We start from the raw sequence: 18,643 nt of genomic DNA, 5'->3' as shown, positions 1-18,643 counted from the left end.
TGTTGTTTGAGGGATAATTATTGGCCAGGACACTAGGGGGAACTCTCCTGCTCTTCTTCGAAATAGTGCCATGGGATCTTTTACATCCACCTGTGAGGGCAGTAGGGCTTCGGTTTAACATCTCATCCAAAAAATACAGCACCTCTGACAGTGTAGCACTCCCTCAGCACTGCACTGGAGTATCAGCCTGGATTTTGTGTTCAAGTCTCTGGAGTTGGAGCTTGAACCCATGACCTTCTGACTCTGGGGCAAGAGAGCTACCAATGAGCCAAGGCCGACTTCAATCAAAGGAAAGTGAATCGGGCAGGGTGTAAAAGGGCTGCTGATTCACTTGGGCTCGACACCAATTTCACCGCCACTGTGTTGAACCATCTCCAGTTCTCTTGGTTTTTATTCCTTTATGAAGCCAACATGGATTTGTAGTTCCATGGTCACCTTTTCTGTTCTTTAAGGATCCATTTTTTCCATGTTTTTACCGCAGCCCCAAAGAACATCTCTTATAAATAAATACTTATCCAGTGTTCCCTCTTGTGAAGTATCTCCATGCACCTGGATAGTTGCCACTGGCGAAATCCATCAGAGAGTTGCTCAGTGGGTCATACATTTCCATCTTTTACAGTCCTTGTACTGAAGATGTCTATATTCTGGGACCTGAGGTCATTTGTAACGGTCAAGATTAATTAAAAATTTAATTCTCAGGATGTGGGGGTCGCTGGCGAGGCCAGCATTTACTACCCATCCCTAGTTGCCCTTGAGAAGGTGTTGGGCCTTCTTCTTGAACCACTCCAGTCCGTGTGGTGAAGGTTCTCCCTCGGTGCTGTTAGGGAGGGAGTTCCAGGATTTTGACCCAGTGATGATGAAGGAACGGTGATATATGTCCAAGTCAGAATGGTTTTTTATTCAAAAAATATACTTTATTCATAAAATTTGCAGCAGTACATACAATACAGTTGTCATATCACATTCCAAACGTACACAATATCGATTATACAATTTGCAGGTTACATCAAGTACAGTTCAATGAACACATTGGACATAATTACAATTCATGACACTCTAGGGGGCCTCATTGCATTACACTCAATACAGATTATTGATAACAGGTACGTTACAGAGTCTTTACAGGTTCATTACAGATTCATTACAGTTACATTACATCAATTTGAATTTTACATTCTGCCCAAGGGGATTTTTCCCTGATTGCAGCCCCTCGGTATACAATGGCAGGAAGGCTCTAAATGGTTGCCTTTCCCCACAGAGCCTTTGCGGCGGCCGCACCCATCCTCAGTGTGTCCCTGAGCACGTAGTCCTGGACCTTGGAATGTGCCAGGCTGCAACACTCGGTCGAGGACAGCTCCTTGTACTGGAAGACCAGCAGGTTTCGGGCAGACCAAAGGGCGTCTTTCACCGAGTTGATGGTCTTCCAGCAGCAGCCGATGTCCGTCTCAGTGTGCGTCCCCGGAACAGCCCATGGAGCACAGAGTCCTGTGTTACAGAACTGCTCAGGACGAACCTGAACAGATACCACTGCATCTCTCTCCAGACCTTCTTTGCAAAGGCACATTCCAGAAGGAGATGGGTGACGGTCTCGTCTCCACCGCAGCCTCCTCGGGGACAGCGCGCGGTGGTGCTGAGAGTCCGGGAGTGCATGAAGGATCTGACGGGAAGGGCCCTTCTCACCACCAGCCAAGCAAGGTCTTGATGCTTGTTTGAAAGCTCTGGCGATGAGGCGTTCTGCCAAATGATCAGAATGGTGTGTGACTTGGAGGGGAACTTAGAGGTGATGGTGTTCCCATGCATCTGCTGCCCTTGAGGTTTGACCTGGAGTGAAATACTTACCCTTCTATGTGACTGTGGAATGCTGCGTAAGTTCATCATTAACAACTTTTGACAAGATCTTAACAAGCAAGAAATAACTTTGCACTGACTTTTGCCGACCCATTCCTGAAACCTCTGATCAGCTGTGAACACAATGGATTAGATATCTCACTTGGCCGGCAGCGCAAGACGGCAATGGTCAATCGGCAGCCCGGGTTCATTTCCATTGAAGTAACGGTAAAGAGAATAGGGCGGGTGTAAAACGGACTACCGGTCAAGACCCATTTACACCCCAATGGTCCGTCAGCCCCTCCATCACTATCCGTCATCTTTTACTAACATGCAACAACAACTTGCATTTATACAGCATCTTTAACATAGTAAAACGTCCCAAAGTACTTCACAGGAGCAATTATCAAACAAATTTGACACCAAGCCACATAAGGAGATATTAGGATAACAAGGTATGTTTTAGCAGTGTCTTAAAGGAGGAGAGAGAAGTAGAGAGGCGGAGAGGTTTAGGGAGGGAATTCCAGAGCTTAGGGTCTAGGCAGCCGAAGGCACGGCCGCCAATGGTGGGGCGAAGGGAGTGTGGATACATAAGAGGCCTATACTTTTTTCATCAAAAGAATCAAATGGCAGAAAGCATGAGCTTGTATATAAAGCGTACGTGTTGTTGTCGGGCTGTTAGTGGGAGTACAGGAGCGATGTGCTTTACTTTCTGACTGTTAGTGGGAATGACAGGTGCTGACAAGCAGCGAGTGTCTCCGCCCCTCTCCCCTCAGATCTGGACATTGTGATTGCTCTCAGTACATTCACAGGGCTGGAGTTTAGTGCCTGCATTCCCACTTCAGAAAAAACAGGCAGAGTTCTTTAAAGAGTCTTTCATTTTTAAACATTACACCCTGCAGATTTTCCTCTTGTTATCTTTTGTTTGATGTGGATCCTGCGACTGCATAATGTTGGGTCATTAACGGAGAGCTCGAACGCTCCATCTTCGAAGCTTCTTTTCCGAGTCTCATTCTTTACTTGCTGTGCACTGAGACCTGAGTCTGGTTCATTTCCATCGCTGGGAGTTTTACAGACTTGGGACCTGTTTCACTTCAAGAATTAGACATGCTTTTGGTGAGGTTTTCAAAGCTGAACCTGAGTGTGTGGATCACAGTGACATTATCTGGTGAGTCACTGACTGCTGTAACATTCAGATAAATATAACATATAGAGAGAGAGAGACAGAGAGAGAGACAGAAACAAGGAAAGACAGATAGAGAGAGACAGAGGGACAGAGACAGAGAGGGAGAGACAGAGAGAGACAGACAGAGAGGGAGAGACAGAGAGAGAAAGAGAAAGACAGAGTGAAAGACACAGAGAAAGGAGAGACAGAGAGAGAGAATAGACAGAGAGAAGATAGACAGAGACAGTGAGAGACAGAGAGGATAGGCAGAGAGTGGGTGACAGAGTGAGAGAGACAGAGACAGAAAGAGAGTGAGAGACAGAGAGAGAGACAGAGAGAGGGAGCAGAGTCGGACAGAGAGGGGCAGAGAGAGAGAAGAGACAAAAAAAGACAGAGAGAAAGATAGAGGGAGCAGAGACGGACAGAGAGGGATAGAGAGAGAGAGAGAAGAGACAAAAAGAGACAGAGAAAAAGATAGAGGGAGCAGAGAGGGACGGAGAGAGGGAGAGGAAGCTAAAAAGTGCCAATAGATAATTGGCTCACTGCCACTTCATCTCGCTGTTGTTCGTGGGATCTTGCTGGCTGACCTTTCCGTTCACTATTGTAAGGACAGTGAGCTCTGGCTGGGATCAGCTAACTCAGCGTAGAGCAGGGGATCAAAGCCGAGCATCTTCTGTGTCTTTTGTCTTAGTGACCTGTTCTCATCCCGTGAGGCGCACTGAGCCCTGATGGGGGTAACAACACTCGAAGTCTAACTGAGAAAAGTGCACCCTGAAGATGAGGGATGGTCAGAGGGCGAGGTCAAGGACAGTGATCAACACCTCCCACCAGCTCTTCAGTCTCACACGTAAACTCAAACAATGAGGGGCAGGCGGCTATTCGACCACGGACGGCATCACACCTGACCCTGATCCTGGCCTATTTCAAGTAAGGGGGTCACTAGATAATGATCGGGAGAGGGAGCCCAGGCCGACTCTTCCCTTCCCTAACCCGGGCACTGAGGCCAATTACTGCCCCAGCTTATATCAGCAAAACTAACAGGGGCCAGGGATTGACACTGGGACCTTCTCGCACTGTGTGGTCATCTACTTGCTGGGTAATATTAACAGGGGGGAGGGGGGAGCAATCATTTATTCTTCAAATTCACAAAAGTCAGACATGTGGGGTTACAAGTGGGCAGGAAATTGGACATGAATTTAGATTTGAGGTTAGGATCAGATCAGCCATGATCTTATTAAATGGCGGAGCAGGCTCGAGGGGCCGATTGGCCTACTCCTGCTCCTATATCTTATATACTTATGGATGGTGTCTGGCTCGTTGACCAGTGAAATCTTAAAAGCTCTGGGCCACTCACAGGAAAGAAAGAAAGACTTGCATTTATATAGCACCTTTCATGACCTCAGGACATTCCAAAGTGCTTTACAGGCAATGAAGTACTTTTTGAAGTGCAGTCACTGTTGTAATGTGGGGAGCCTGGCAGCCAATTTGTGCACAGTAAGATCCCACAAAAAGAAATGAGATAATGACCAGATAATCCGTTTTTGATGTTGGCCAGGATACTGGGGGGATCTCCCCTGCTCTTCTCCAAATTAGTGCCGTGGGATCTTTTACATCCACATCTCATCTGAAACACGGCACGTCTGACCGTGCAGCACTCCCTCAGCACTGTACTGAGTGTCAACCTAGATTTTTGGGCTCAAGTCTCTGGAGTGAGGCTTGAACCCACCACCTTCATGACTCAGCCATAGTCATACAGAACAGAACGGACTATTGCAAAGAAGCATACCGACAACTGGACAACCAGGAACACTACAGACGGTTACCCGCAGATCCGACCAAAGAACACACCCACCAGCTCAACAAACTGATCAAGACCTTCGATCCAGACCTTCAAAACATCCTACGCACTCTCATCCCACGTACTCCCCGCGTGGGAGACTTCTACTGCCTCCCAAAGATACACAAAGCCAACACACCCGGACGTCCCATCGTATCAGGCAACGGAACCCTGTGTGAGAACCTCTCTGGATACATCGAGGGCATCCTGAAACCCATCGTACAGGGAACCCCCAGCTTCTGTCGCGACACTACAGACTTCCTACAAAAACTCAGTACCCACGGACCAGTTGAACCAGGAACACTTCTCACCACGATGGACGTCTCGGCACTATACACCAGTATCCCCCACGATGACGGCATCGCTGCGACAGCATCAATACTCAACACCAACAACAGCCAATCTCCGGAAGCCATCCTACAACTCATCCGCTTCATCCTGGATCACAATGTCTTCACCTTCGATAACCAGTTCTTTACCCAAACACACGGAACAGCCATGGGGACCAAATTCGCACCCCAATACGCCAACATTTTCATGCACAAGTTCGAGCACGACTTCTTCACTGCACAGGACCTCCAACCAACACTATACACCAGATACATCGACGACATTTTCTTTCTATGGACCCACGGCAAGGAATCACTAAAGAGACTACACGATAACATCAACAAGTTCCATCCCACCATCAAGCTCACCATGGACTACTCCTCAGAATCGGTTTCTTTCTTGGACACACGAATCTCCATCAAAGACGGGCACCTCAGCACCTCACTCTACCACAAGCCCACGGACAACCTCACGATGCTCCACTTTTCCAGCTTCCACCCTAACCACGTCAAAGAGGCCATCCCCTATGGACAGGCCCTGCGAATACACAGGGTCTGCTCAGACGAGGAGGAACGCGATGGACACCTACAGACGCTGAAAGACGCCCTAGTAAGAACGGGATATGACGCTCGACTCATCGATCGACAGTTCCGACGGGCCACAGCAAAAAATCGCATAGACCTCCTCAGGAGACTAACACGGGACGCAACCAACAGAGTACCCTTTGTCGTCCAGTACTTCCCCGGAGCGGAGAAACTACGCCATGTTCTCCGCAGCCTTCAACATGTCATCAATGATGACGAACACCTCGCTATGGCCATCCCCACACCTCCACTACTCGCCTTTAAACATCCACCCAACCTCAAACAGACCATCGTTCGCAGCAAATTACCCAGCTTTCAAGAGAACAGCGTCCACGACGCCACACAACCCTGCCACGGTAACCTCTGCAAGACATGCCAGATCATCGACACAGATACCACCATCACACGAGAGGACACCACCCACCAGGTGCATGGTTCATACTCCTGTGACTCGGCCAACGTTGTCTACCTCATACGTTGCAGGAAAGGATGCCCCAGAGCATGGTACATTGGCGAGACCATGCAGACGCTGCGACAACGGATGAACGGACACCGCGCAACAATCGCCAAACAGGAGGGTTCCCTCCCAGTCGGGGAACACTTCAGCAGTCATGGACATTCATCCACCGACCTTCGGGTAAGCGTACTCCAAGGCGGCCTTCGAGACACACGACAACGCAAAATCGTCGAGCAGAAATTGATAGCCAAGTTCCGCACCCATGAGGACGGCCTCAACCGTGATCTTGGGTTCATGTCACGCTACACGTTACCCCACCAGCGAACAAATGTTATCTGTTTTTAATATAATGGGTCATTTGCTGGCTCTCTCTGCCTTCCGGATGTTTCTGCCTCTCTCTGTTTTTCTTCTCTGTTTTTTTTCCCTGTTTGTTTTTTTGTTGAATGTGTATTCGGGGGTTCTGCAGGTGACACCTCTCTGTCTGAACACGGTGATTGCCTTGGCAACGGGCAGTTGCAGGGGCAGTCTGTAAACACCATGAATTGTTCTATATGTATAAATGCGTAGGCTTCAAGGAGCTCCTGAACATTTACCTGAGGAAGGAGGAAGTCTCCGAAAGCTTGTGAATTTAAAATAAAATTGCTGGACTATAACTTGGTGTTGTAAAATTGTTTACAATTCATGACTCAGAGGTGAGAGTGCTACCCACTGAGCCACGGTGAGGAAACCCCACTGCAGCTCTCAGCAGGTTTCTTTTCTTTATTCCCAGGGATGGTCAGTGGTGAATCAGCGAGGCTCCACTCAGAGAGGCTGCACTGGGAACCTCCGTGCCAGCACCAACTGCGCCACCCACAGGATGGAGCCAGGATTACAGCTGTCATTCCTCCCAGGCTGGAGGGGCAGTGGGTCTCCACAGGGTAAGAGAAACACCAGCTGGGAAAGGGGGGATGGGAGAGTGTACACAGGGACCTGATGATACCATTGCATCTGTTGCATTGTAAGAATCACACTGCACTAGATAAACTCCTCCATATTGTGCACACTTCTTTTAATCTCCAATTAGCTGGTTTGCGGTGACATTTCCTAAGCAAACTGCTCCCAAATGTATTTGTAGCTGATAAAAAGGTACCGTATTTTTGTGCTGATAATGTATAGATGGGACTGAATCACTCTGTATTTTTATAGTAAATGTATCCCATATCTAGTGTGAGGTGCGGGGCTGTTACTGAGTGACGTGTGGGACTGTCCCAGTGTGACGTGTGGGACTGTCACTGAGTGACGTGTGGGACTGTCCCAGTGTGACGTGTGGGACTGTCACTGAGTGACGTGTGGGACTGTCCCAGTGTGACGTGTGGGACTGTCACTGAGTGACGTGTGGGACTGTCCCAGTGTGACGTGTGGGACTGTCACTGAGTGACGTGTGGGACTGTCACTGAGTGACGTGTGGGACTGTCCCAGTGTGACGTGTGGGACTGTCCCAGTGTGACGTGCGGGGCCGTCCCAGTGTGACGTGTGGGACTGTCACTGAGTGACGTGCGGGACTGTCACTGAGTGACGTGCGGGACTGTCACTGAGTGACGTGCGGGACTGTCACTGAGTGACGTGCGGGACTGTCACTGAGTGACGTGCGGGACTGTCACTGAGTGACGTGCGGGACTGTCACTGAGTGACGTGTGGGACTGTCCCAGTGTGACGTGCGGGACCGTCACTGAGTGACGTGCGGGACCGTCACTGAGTGACGTGCGGGACCGTCACTGAGTGACGTGTGGGACCGTCCCAGTGTGACGTGTGGGACTGTCCCAGTGTGACGTGTGGGACTGTCACTGAGTGACGTGTGGGACTGTCACTGAGTGACGTGTGGGACTGTCACTGAGTGACGTGTGGGACTGTCCCAGTGTGACGTGTGGGACTGTCACTGAGTGACGTGCGGGACTGTCACTGAGTGACGTGCGGGACTGTCCCAGTGTGACGTGTGGGACTGTCCCAGTGTGACGTGTGGGACTGTCACTGAGTGACGTGCGGGACTGTCACAGTGTGACGTGTGGGACTGTCACTGAGTGACGTGCGGGACTGTCACTGAGTGACGTGCGGGACTGTCCCAGTGTGACGTGTGGGACTGTCCCAGTGTGAGGTGCGGGACTGTCCCAGTGTGACGTGTGGGACTGTCCCAGTGTGACGTGTGGGACTGTCACTGAGTGACGTGCGGGACTGTCACAGTGTGACGTGTGGGACTGTCACAGTGTGACGTGTGGGACTGTCACAGTGTGACGTGTGGGACTGTCCCAGTGTGACGTGTGGGACTGTCCCAGTGTGACGTGTGGGACTGTCACTGAGTGACGTGCGGGACTGTCACAGTGTGACGTGCGGGACTGTCCCAGTGTGACGTGCGGGACTGTCACAGTGTGACGTGTGGGACTGTCACTGAGTGACGTGTGGGACTGTCACTGAGTGACGTGTGGGACTGTCACAGTGTGACGTGTGGGACTGTCCCAGTGTGACGTGTGGGACTGTCACTGAGTGACGTGTGGGACTGTCACTGAGTGACGTGTGGGACTGTCACTGAGTGACGTGTGGGACTGTCACTGAGTGACGTGCGGGACTGTCACTGAGTGACGTGTGGGACTGTCCCAGTGTGACGTGCGGGACTGTCCCAGTGTGACGTGTGGGACTGTCCCAGTGTGACGTGTGGGACTGTCCCAGTGTGACGTGTGGGACTGTCCCAGTGTGAGGTGCGGGACTGTCCCAGTGTGACGTGTGGGACTGTCCCAGTGTGACGTGCGGGACTGTCCCAGTGTGACGTGCGGGACTGTCCCAGTGTGAGGTGCGGGACTGTCCCAGTGTGAGGTGCGGGACTGTCCCAGTGTGACGTGCGGGACTGTCCCAGTGTGACGTGCGGGACTGTCACTGAGTGACGTGTGGGACTGTCCCAGTGTGAGGTGCGGGACTGTCCCAGTGTGACGTGCGGGACCGTCACTGAGTGACGTGCGGGACTGTAACTGAGTGACGTGTGGGACTGTCCCAGTGTGACGTGCGGGACTGTCACTGAGTGACGTGCGGGACTGTCCCAGTGTGACGTGTGGGACTGTCACTGAGTGACGTGTGGGACTGTCCCAGTGTGACGTGCGGGACTGTCCCAGTGTGACGTGTGGGACTGTCCCAGTGTGACGTGTGGGACTGTCCCAGTGTGAGGTGCGGGACTGTCACAGTGTGACGTGCGGGACCGTCACTGAGTGACGTGCGGGACTGTAACTGAGTGACGTGTGGGACTGTCCCAGTGTGACGTGCGGGACTGTCCCAGTGTGACGTGTGGGACTGTCCCAGTGTGACGTGTGGGACTGTCCCAGTGTGAGGTGCGGGACTGTCACAGTGTGACGTGTGGGACTGTCCCAGTGTGACGTGCGGGACTGTCCCAGTGTGAGGTGGGGGACTGTCCCAGTGTGACGTGCGGGACTGTCACTGAGTGACGTGCGGGACTGTCCCAGTGTGACGTGTGGGACTGTCCCAGTGTGACGTGTGGGACTGTCCCAGTGTGACGTGCGGGACCGTCACTGAGTGACGTGCGGGACTGTCACTGAGTGACGTGTGGGACTGTCCCAGTGTGACGTGCGGGACTGTCACTGAGTGACGTGTGGGACTGTCACTGAGTGACGTGCGGGACTGTCCCAGTGTGACGTGCGGGACCGTCACTGAGTGACGTGCGGGACTGTCCCAGTGTGACGTGCGGGACCGTCACTGAGTGACGTGCGGGACTGTCCCAGTGTGACGTGCGGGACTGTCCCAGTGTGACGTGCGGGACCGTCACTGAGTGACGTGCGGGACTGTCCCAGTGTGACGTGTGGGACTGTCACAGTGTGACGTGTGGGACTGTCCCAGTGTGACGTGTGGGACTGTCCCAGTGTGACGTGTGGGACTGTCCCAGTGTGACGTGTGGGACTGTCCCAGTGTGACGTGTGGGACTGTCCCAGTGTGACGTGTGGGACTGTCCCAGTGTGAGGTGCGGGACTGTCCCAGTGTGAGGTGCGGGACTGTCCCAGTGTGACAGGGCCTAGGCAACTGAAGGCACGGCCGCCAGTGGAGAAACGAAGGAAGTGGAGGATGCGCAAGAGGCCAGAATTTGAGGAGCGCAGAGGTCTCGGAGGGTTGTGGGGCTGGAGGAGGTCACAGAGATAGGGAGCAGCAAGGCCATGGAGGGATTTGAAAACAAGGATCAGAATTTTAAAATCGAGGCATTTCCGGATGAGGAGTCAGTGTAGGTCAGCGAGCACAGTGGGTGATGGGTGAACGGGACCTGGTGTGAGTCAGGATACAGGCATGTGATTCTATTTGTTCTCCCTCTCCGAGGTGTGAGGTGCGTCCCGGACCTGAATTCATCACCAGATCCTACATCTTCTATCTGAACGGGACATTTAAAGCCTACCAGTTCTACTACGCTGACCATCAGTGCACGAGTCCAACCTACACCCTCGTAATCAAAGGCAAGATCCGGCTGCGCCAGGCCTCCTGGGTCACCCGCGGAGCCACCGAGGCCGACTACCGCCTGCACCAAGTGGGCATCGCCTTCCACGACGGGCAGGCCATGGCGGCCATCTTGGAGAGGGCGAACCGCTCGTGCGGCGAGATAGGCCGCTTCGGGAGAGCGCGGACGCCGGGAACAACCTACGGGATCCTGAACGGCAGGACTGGGCGCGAGTGCGTGGCCGGCCTCGGGTTCGCCATGCATGAGCTGGGCCTGGTTCGGGTGGAGAAGCAGGTCCGCCGGTGGGAGCAGGAGGTCCAGGAGCTCTTCCTGGGAGACATTCACACGGACTGGGCTCAGAGGACCCGTCACCGGCCCACTGGATATCAGCGGCCTCTGCAGGCAGCTTTGGTGAGTGTGTGCAACATTTCAACAACATAGGAGTTACATAGAATCTTACAGCACAGAAACAGGCCATTCGGCCCAACAGGTCCATGCTGGTGTTACGGTCCACACGAGCCTCCTCCCTCCCCACTTCATCTAACCCTGTCAGCATATCCTTCTATTCCTTTCTCCCTCATGTGTTTATCCAACTGCCCCTTAAATGTATCTATGCTAGTCGCCTCAACTACCCCTTGTGGTAGCGAGTTCCACATTCTAACCACTCTCTGAGCAAAGAAGTTTCTCCTGGATTTATTCGTGACTAGCTTATATTTATGGCCCTTAGTTTTGGTCTCTCCCACAAGTGGAAACATCTTCTCTACGTCTACTCTATGAAACTCTTAATAATATTAAAGACCTCTATCAGGTCACCTCTCAGCCTTCTCTTTTCTAGAGAAAAGAGCCTCAGCCTGTTCAGTCTTTTGCTGGATGGAAATCGACCAAGGTCCATCTAACTCGCCTTCTACCATCCTGGGAATCGCATGATACAACGATAATGGAGTTGTCGACTAGTCATAGCAATCAATCTCTATCAATTAGTCTACAACAGACCCAGACATGAGGCAAGGAAAACCCCAGTGATGGAGAGCATAGGTCTAAAGTCACCTGTTCCTCCCAAGCACATTACACTTACCACGTGTCATGTCATTACCACAACAAGAACTTGCATTGATTTCGTGCCTCTAACATGGTCCTGTTCACACATGCATATCTCAGTCAGTCCTGGGATACCTAGTCCTGTTCACACATGCCTATCTCAGTCAGTCCAGGGATACCCAGTCCTGTTCACACATTGTTATCTCAGCCTGTCCTGGGATACCCAGTCCTGTTCGTACGTTGTACCTCAGTCAGTCCTGGGATACCCAGTCCTGTTCACACATGCCTATCTCAGTCTGCCCTGGGATACCTGTTCACACATTCCTATCTCAGCCTGTCCTGGGATACCCAGTCCTGTTCACACATGCCTATCTCAGTCTGCCCTGGGATACCTGTTCACACATTCCTATCTCAGCCTGTCCTGGGATACCCAGTCCTGTTCACACATGCCTATCTCAGTCTGCCCTGGGATACCTGTTCACACATTCCTATCTCAGCCTGTCCTGGGATATCCAGTCCTGTTCACACATTCCTATCTCAGTCTGCCCTGGGCTACCCAGTCATGTTCACACATTGTTATCTCAGTCATTTAGAAGTACCCTTTGAGTACTGAAGTTGGATCTGTTGAGTAGGGGAGGGGTTAATATGGACTCAGAAGAGGAGCAACTGAGGAGTTCCTTCAGATTGTACTGCACCAGGGCTCTTCTAGGTAAGGGCTATTACAGCTCTCATTTTCTAAAGGAGAGCCTCCTTCACCCACCTTCAGCATTTCGTCTGCTGGAGAATCTTGGCAGTCTGGTGCATCTCTGTGTGGCACTGGCAGAGAGCTGAGAGTCGCTGGTTCTCTCCAGAGAGGAGACGGCGTGAGTCACGTGGAGACTAAATAGAGGAATCAAGGGGGAATTAGAAAAACCTTCAAAAAAAGAGCAAGTTGGAGAATCTGGGTGATGCAGTGGGTTATTCCCATCGCCTCACAATTGGCGGCCATGCCTTCGGCTGCCTAGGCCCTAAGCTCTGGAATTCCCTCCCTAAACCTCTCTACCTCTCTTTGCTCCTTTAAGATGCTCCTTAAAACCTACCACAGCGATCAATCACGTCCTAATATCGCCTTATGTGACTCGTCAATTTTTTCTGTCTGATTACGCTCCTGTGAAGCGCCTTGGGACATTTTACTATGTTAAAGGTGCGATATAAATGCAAGATGTTGTTGTAGATACTAACTTTTACTCTGGATATGGGTTCGGATTAATCCCAGACTGACAGATCAAAGTCTCCAAAAACCATGGCAGTTTACTGCACAGAAGGTGGCCATTCAGTCTATCATGTCTGTGTCTAACCCTGTACCTGCCCTGAGAGTGTTTGATGGGACTGTGTAGAGGGAGCTTTACTCTGTGTCTAACCCATGCTGTACCTGCCCTGAGAGTGTTTGATGGGACAGTGTAGAGGGAGCTTTACTCTGTGTCTAACCCATGCTGTACCTGCCCTGGGAGTGTTTGATGGGACAGTGTAGAGGGAGCTTTACTCTGTGTCTAACCCATGCTGTACCTGCCCTGAGAGTGTTTGATGGGACAGTGTAGAGGGAGCTTTACTCTGTGTCTAACCCATGCTGTACCTGCCCTGAGAGTGTTTGATGGGACAGTGTAGAGGGAGCTTTACTCTGTGTCTAACCCGTGCTGTACCTGCCCTGAGAAATTTACATATATATAAAATTATATAGAATTACATTGATATATATAGATACATATAGAATTACATATATATAGAATTACACACATTTACATAGATATATACAGAATTATATAGAATTACATAGAATTACATAGATACATGTAGAATTATATAGAATTACACACATTTATATAATTACATTGCTACATTTATAGAATTACATAGATATACATCAAATTACATAGATATATACATAGAAATACATATATAGAGAGAATTACATAGATTCACACACATATATATAAATATAGATTTACATGGGTCTATATAGCATTACATCGATATATATAGAATTACCTAGATTTACATTTAATTACATAGATATACATAGAAATATATAGATATGTATAGAATTAAATAGATTTACATAGATATATATATAGAATTACATGGATATACATAGAATTACATAGATGTGCATGGAACTATGTAGAATTACATAGATATATATAGAGAGAGAATTACATAGATTATATATATATATAGAATTATATAGACATATATAGAATTATATAGATATATATATAGAATTACATAGAATTTACAGAATAGAAACAGGCCATTCGGCCTAACTGGTCTGTGCCGGTGTTTTGCTCCACACGAGCCTCCTCCCACCCTACTTCATCTAACACTATCAGCATATTGCTTTCTCCCTCATGTGTTTCCCCTTAAATGCATCGATGCTATTCGCCTCAACCACCCCTTGTGGTAACGAGTTCCACATTCTAATCACTCGAAGAGTAAAGAAGTTTCTCCTGAATTCCCTATTGGATTTATTAGTGACTATGCATTCGACACAATTATCCATGTCACATTGCTTCAATTCTTCTCCTCCACTATCCACCTCTCAGCCCTCACATGGTTCCATTCCTACCTACTTATATTTATGGCCCCTAGTTCTGGTCTCCCCCACAAGTGGAAACATCTTCTCTACTTCTACCCTCTCAAACCCTTTCATAATCTTAAAGACCTCTAATGTCACCCCTCAGTCTTCTCTTTTCTAGAAAAAAGAGCCCCAGCCTGTTCAATCTTTCCTGATATGTAGAACCTCTCAGTTCTGGTATCATCCTAGTAAATCGTTTTTGCACCTTCTCCAATGCCTCTATATCCTTTTTATAATATGGAGACCAGAACTGTGCAGTACTCCAAGTGTGGTCTAACCAAAGTTCTATACAAGTTTAACATAACTTCTCTGCTTTTCAATGTTATCCCTCTAGAGATGAACCCCAGTGCTTGGTTTGCTTTTTTTATGGCCTTGTTAACCTGCGTCGCTACTTTTAGTGATTTGTGTTCCAATCCCCTCAGGAACGGCCCTCACCTCAATGAGCACAAAAACAATTTGCAATACTGAGAGGGTGAACTGTGACCAATCTGAGATACTCTGAAGGATTGAGCTCTCTTTTGTTTGTACCAGTCGGGTTTACTGATGGAGGTTCTCTCCCCTTTCTCCTCTACAGCGTCACCAGCACCCGTGTGCGGCCTGCGGGATCATCTACCGGGCTGATGAGCGGCGCCCACCCATCCTGCCCGCCCAGCCGGAGGTCCCTGTGCTCCTGGGTGGGCAGTGGGCAAGCCGGGGGTGCGAGGGGCGCCCGGCCGTCCTCTTCCTCACCAGGTACCTCGCGTTCCGCGGCCGCACCTGGGAGGGTCGCTACGCGCATTTCTCCGACCCGGCCTGCAGGCAGCCTACATTTCTGGTCCATGCCTGGGGTGACTACAGCGAGGGCACTCCCTCCGCCCGGGTGGGCGGGGGCACCGACTTCGCCTTCACGGTGACCCGGGCGCAGGTGACGGCCCTGGATGTGGCCACGGCCTCGCTGCTGAACATCTCCGCCGGAGGCTCCTGCGGAGAGGCCGGCTCGTGGTTGGTGGGGCTGGAGCAGGACGTCACTCACACCAATGGCTGCCTGGCGCTGGGCATCCAGCTCCCTCACACCGAGTACCAGCTGGTCAGGATTGAGTCGGACCCGGGCAGGCGTCGCCTGCTGTTCCTCGGGGAGCGGCCCACTGACGGAACAAGTCCCGGCGCTCCTGGCAAACGGGCCACTTCCTACCAGGCTCCCCTGCTCCAGTGCTCCGGGGAGGCCCAAGGGACCACCATGCAGATGAGGCAGTACCATCGGGGAGAGCCTCGGAGCCACGGAACGTGGCAAAGCCCCTGGACCGTGGGGCTGGGGTTACTGATGGCTTTTGCAGAGCTGTTCCTGAACTAAACCGAAACAGGCTCCGGACACGAAGCAAGGCCTCATTACACGACGGCTGCTGCAGACATTTCACCAGGTCCCTTTTCTCAACATTTCTCTGCTCTTATTCCCACACCGAGACTAACTGGAAAATAAACAATCCACATTTTGTGAGGTTTCATATTCTCAGTTCAATTTTTGTCAAAACTAAGGTTGAAAACATTAAATTGGAACAGATTCACTGAACGTGCCATTGTACCCTGTCCCATTTATAAATGTCAGGATATCTTCTCCCCTGTGAGGGTCCAGACCAGGTGATCTGATGCCAGGCCCACCATGCTGCTCTGTGCCAGCCATCAACGAGTGAGAGTGAGCTGGAGATGACCCGGAACTGATTCGATCCCTTGCTGGGGTGGTGGGAGCAGTTTTCCTCTGCATTCCTGTAAAAACGTGGCTGAAATGAGGAACTCGGTGATGTGAGGATTACAATCGCCAGGTTTAGCCCTTAATAGCACTGTGCATTGGTGCTGCACACACTGGGCGATCACCTGACTGTTCCTGCCTGGTATTGATCAGGTGATGGTGAATATCTGTTATTGATCAGGTGATGGTGAATATCTGTTATTGATCAGGTGATGGTGAATATCTGTTATCAGTCAACTGTATATATCTGTTATTGAGATGCTGCTGTACTGGGACTGTCCTTACACAGTACAGCAATGATCAATACCTGTGTGGTACATCTGTCCCTAATGCTATACAGCAGTTTTCATTAAATAAACTTTTGACTCAGATTTTAATGGTGCTATGGACTGTTTATGTGCTCAGACCTACACCGGTAGGGGATGTGAAGGGCCGAGACCACAGCTAACACCCCTGTATCACTGGCCCACAGCTAACACTCCTATAACACTGGCCCACTGCTAGCACCCCTATAACACTGGCCCACTGCTAGCACCCCTATAACACTGGCCCACTGCTAACACCCTTATAACACTGGCCCACAGCTAACACCCCTGTATCACTGGCCCACAGCTAACACTCCAATAACACTGGCCCACAGCTAACACTCCAATAACACTGGCCCACAGCTAACACTCCAATAACACTGGCCCACTGCTAACACCCTTGTAACACTGGCCCACAGCTAACACCCCTGTATCACTGGCCCACTGCTAACACCCTTATAACACTGGCCCACAGCTAACACTCCTATAACACTGGCCCACAGCTAACACTCCAATAACACTGGCCCACAGCTAACACTCCAACAACACTGGCCCACAGCTAACACTCCAATAACACTGGCCCACAGCTAACACCCCTGTACCACTGGCCCACAGCTAACACCCCTGTACCACTGGCCCACAGCTAACACCCTTATAACACTGGCCCACAGCTAACACCCCGACAACACTGGCCCACAGCTAACACCCCTATTACACTGGCCCACTGCTAACACTCCAATAATACTGGCCCACTGCTAGCACCCCAACAACACTGGCCCACTGCTAGAACCCTTATTACACTGGCCCACAGCTAACATCCCGACAACACTGGCCCACTGCTAACACTCCTACAACACTGGCCCACAGCTAGCACCCCTACAACACTGGCCCACAGCTAACACTCCTATAACACTGGCACACTGCTAGCACCCCTATAACACTGGCCCACAGCTAGCACCCCTACAACACTGGCCCACAGCTAACACTCCTATAACACTGGCACACTGCTAGCACCCCTATAACACTGGCCCACAGCGAACACCCCTACAACACTGGCCCACAGCTAACACTCCTACAACACTGGCCCACAGCGAACACCCTTACAACACTGGCCCACAGCTAACACTCCTACAACACTGGCCCACATCTAACACGCCGACAACACTGGCCCACTGCTAACACCCCTATAACACTGGCCCACAGCTAACACCCCTACAACACTGGCTCACAGCTAACACTCCTATAACACTGGCCCACATCTAACACCCCTACAACACTGGCCCACAGCTAACACCCCTAAAACACTGGCCCACAGCTAACACCCCTACAACACTGGCCCACTGCTAGAACCCTTATTACACTGGCCCACAGCTAACACCCCGACAACACTGGCCCACAGCTAACACCTTATAAAACTGGCCCACTGCTAGCACCCCTATAACACTGGCCCACAGCTAACACCCCTATAACACTGGCCCACAGCTAACACTCCTATAACACTGGCCCACTGCTAACACCCCTATAACACTGGCCCACTGCTAGCACCCCTATAACACTGGCCCACAGCTAACACCCTTATAAAACTGGCTCACAGCTAACACTCCTATAACACTGGCCCACTGCTAACACCCTTCTAACACTGGCTCACAGCTAACACTCCTATAACACTGGCCCACTGCTAACACCCCTATAACACTGGCTCACAGCTAACACCCCTACAACACTGGCCCACAGTTAACACCCCTACAACACTGGCCCACAGCTAACACCCCTATAACACTAGCCCACTGCTAGCACCCCTTTAACACTGGCCCACTGCTAACACCCCTACAACACTGGCCCGCAGCTAACACCCCTACAACACTGGCCCACAGCTAACACTCCTATAACACTGGCCCACTGCTAGCACCCCTATAACACTGGCCCACAGCTAACACCCCTACAACACTGGCCCACTGCTAGCACCCCTATAACACTGGCCCACAGCTAACACCCCTACAACACTGGCCCACTGCTAGCACCCCTATAACACTGGCCCACTGCTAACACTCCTATAACACTGGCCCACTGCTAGCACCCCTATAACACTGGCCCACAGCTAACACTCCTATAACACTGGCCCACTGCTAACACCCCTATAACACTGGCCCACAGCTAACACTCCTATAACACTGGCCCACTGCTAGCACCCCTATAACACTGGCCCACTGCTAACACCCTTATAACACTGGCCCACAGCTAACACTCCTATAACACTGGCCCACTGCTAGCACCCCTATTACACTGGCCCACTGCTAGCACTCTTATAAC

At 50.9% G+C, this 18,643-nt stretch overlaps 1 protein-coding gene across 2 annotated transcripts; it reads left to right on the top strand.

Annotated features, from left to right (window-relative positions):
• Nucleotides 1–2,205: 2,205 nt before the first annotated feature.
• Nucleotides 2,206–16,399, top strand: LOC137335367 (protein APCDD1-like). Of its 2 annotated transcripts, none has more exons than XM_068000702.1 (4): nucleotides 2,206–2,282; nucleotides 6,970–7,117; nucleotides 10,542–11,067; nucleotides 14,880–16,399. In XM_068000702.1, the coding sequence occupies exons 2-4, from the start codon at nucleotides 6,972–6,974 to the stop codon at nucleotides 15,633–15,635; spliced, it is 1,428 nt and encodes a 475-aa protein (XP_067856803.1). In that variant the 5' UTR covers nucleotides 2,206–2,282; nucleotides 6,970–6,971; the 3' UTR covers nucleotides 15,636–16,399. The 2 variants fall into 2 exon arrangements, with proteins under 2 accessions (XP_067856803.1, XP_067856802.1); XM_068000701.1 differs by lacking the exon at nucleotides 2,206–2,282 and adding an exon at nucleotides 2,632–2,995.
• The last annotated feature ends 2,244 nt before the right edge of the window (nucleotides 16,400–18,643 follow it).

The sequence above is a fragment of the Heptranchias perlo genome, chromosome 19, assembly GCF_035084215.1.
Source record: "Heptranchias perlo isolate sHepPer1 chromosome 19, sHepPer1.hap1, whole genome shotgun sequence".
Classification (NCBI taxonomy): domain Eukaryota; kingdom Metazoa; phylum Chordata; class Chondrichthyes; order Hexanchiformes; family Hexanchidae; genus Heptranchias; species Heptranchias perlo.
Note: the sequence above shows the minus strand (reverse complement) of the source record. Positions and strands in the feature narration are given on the sequence as shown.

Bases quoted from the DNA above. Each gene is read 5' to 3' on its own strand.
- LOC137335367 (XM_068000701.1), top strand. From the start codon at position 2,935: ATGCTTTTGGTGAGGTTTTCAAAGCTGAACCTGAGTGTGTGGATCACA. The intron at 2,996-6,969 runs GTGAGTCACTGA...CTTTATTCCCAG, and splicing joins GATCACAGTGACATTATCTG to GGATGGTCAGTGGTGAATCA. The intron at 7,118-10,541 runs GTAAGAGAAACA...TCCCTCTCCGAG, and splicing joins GGGCAGTGGGTCTCCACAGG to GTGTGAGGTGCGTCCCGGAC.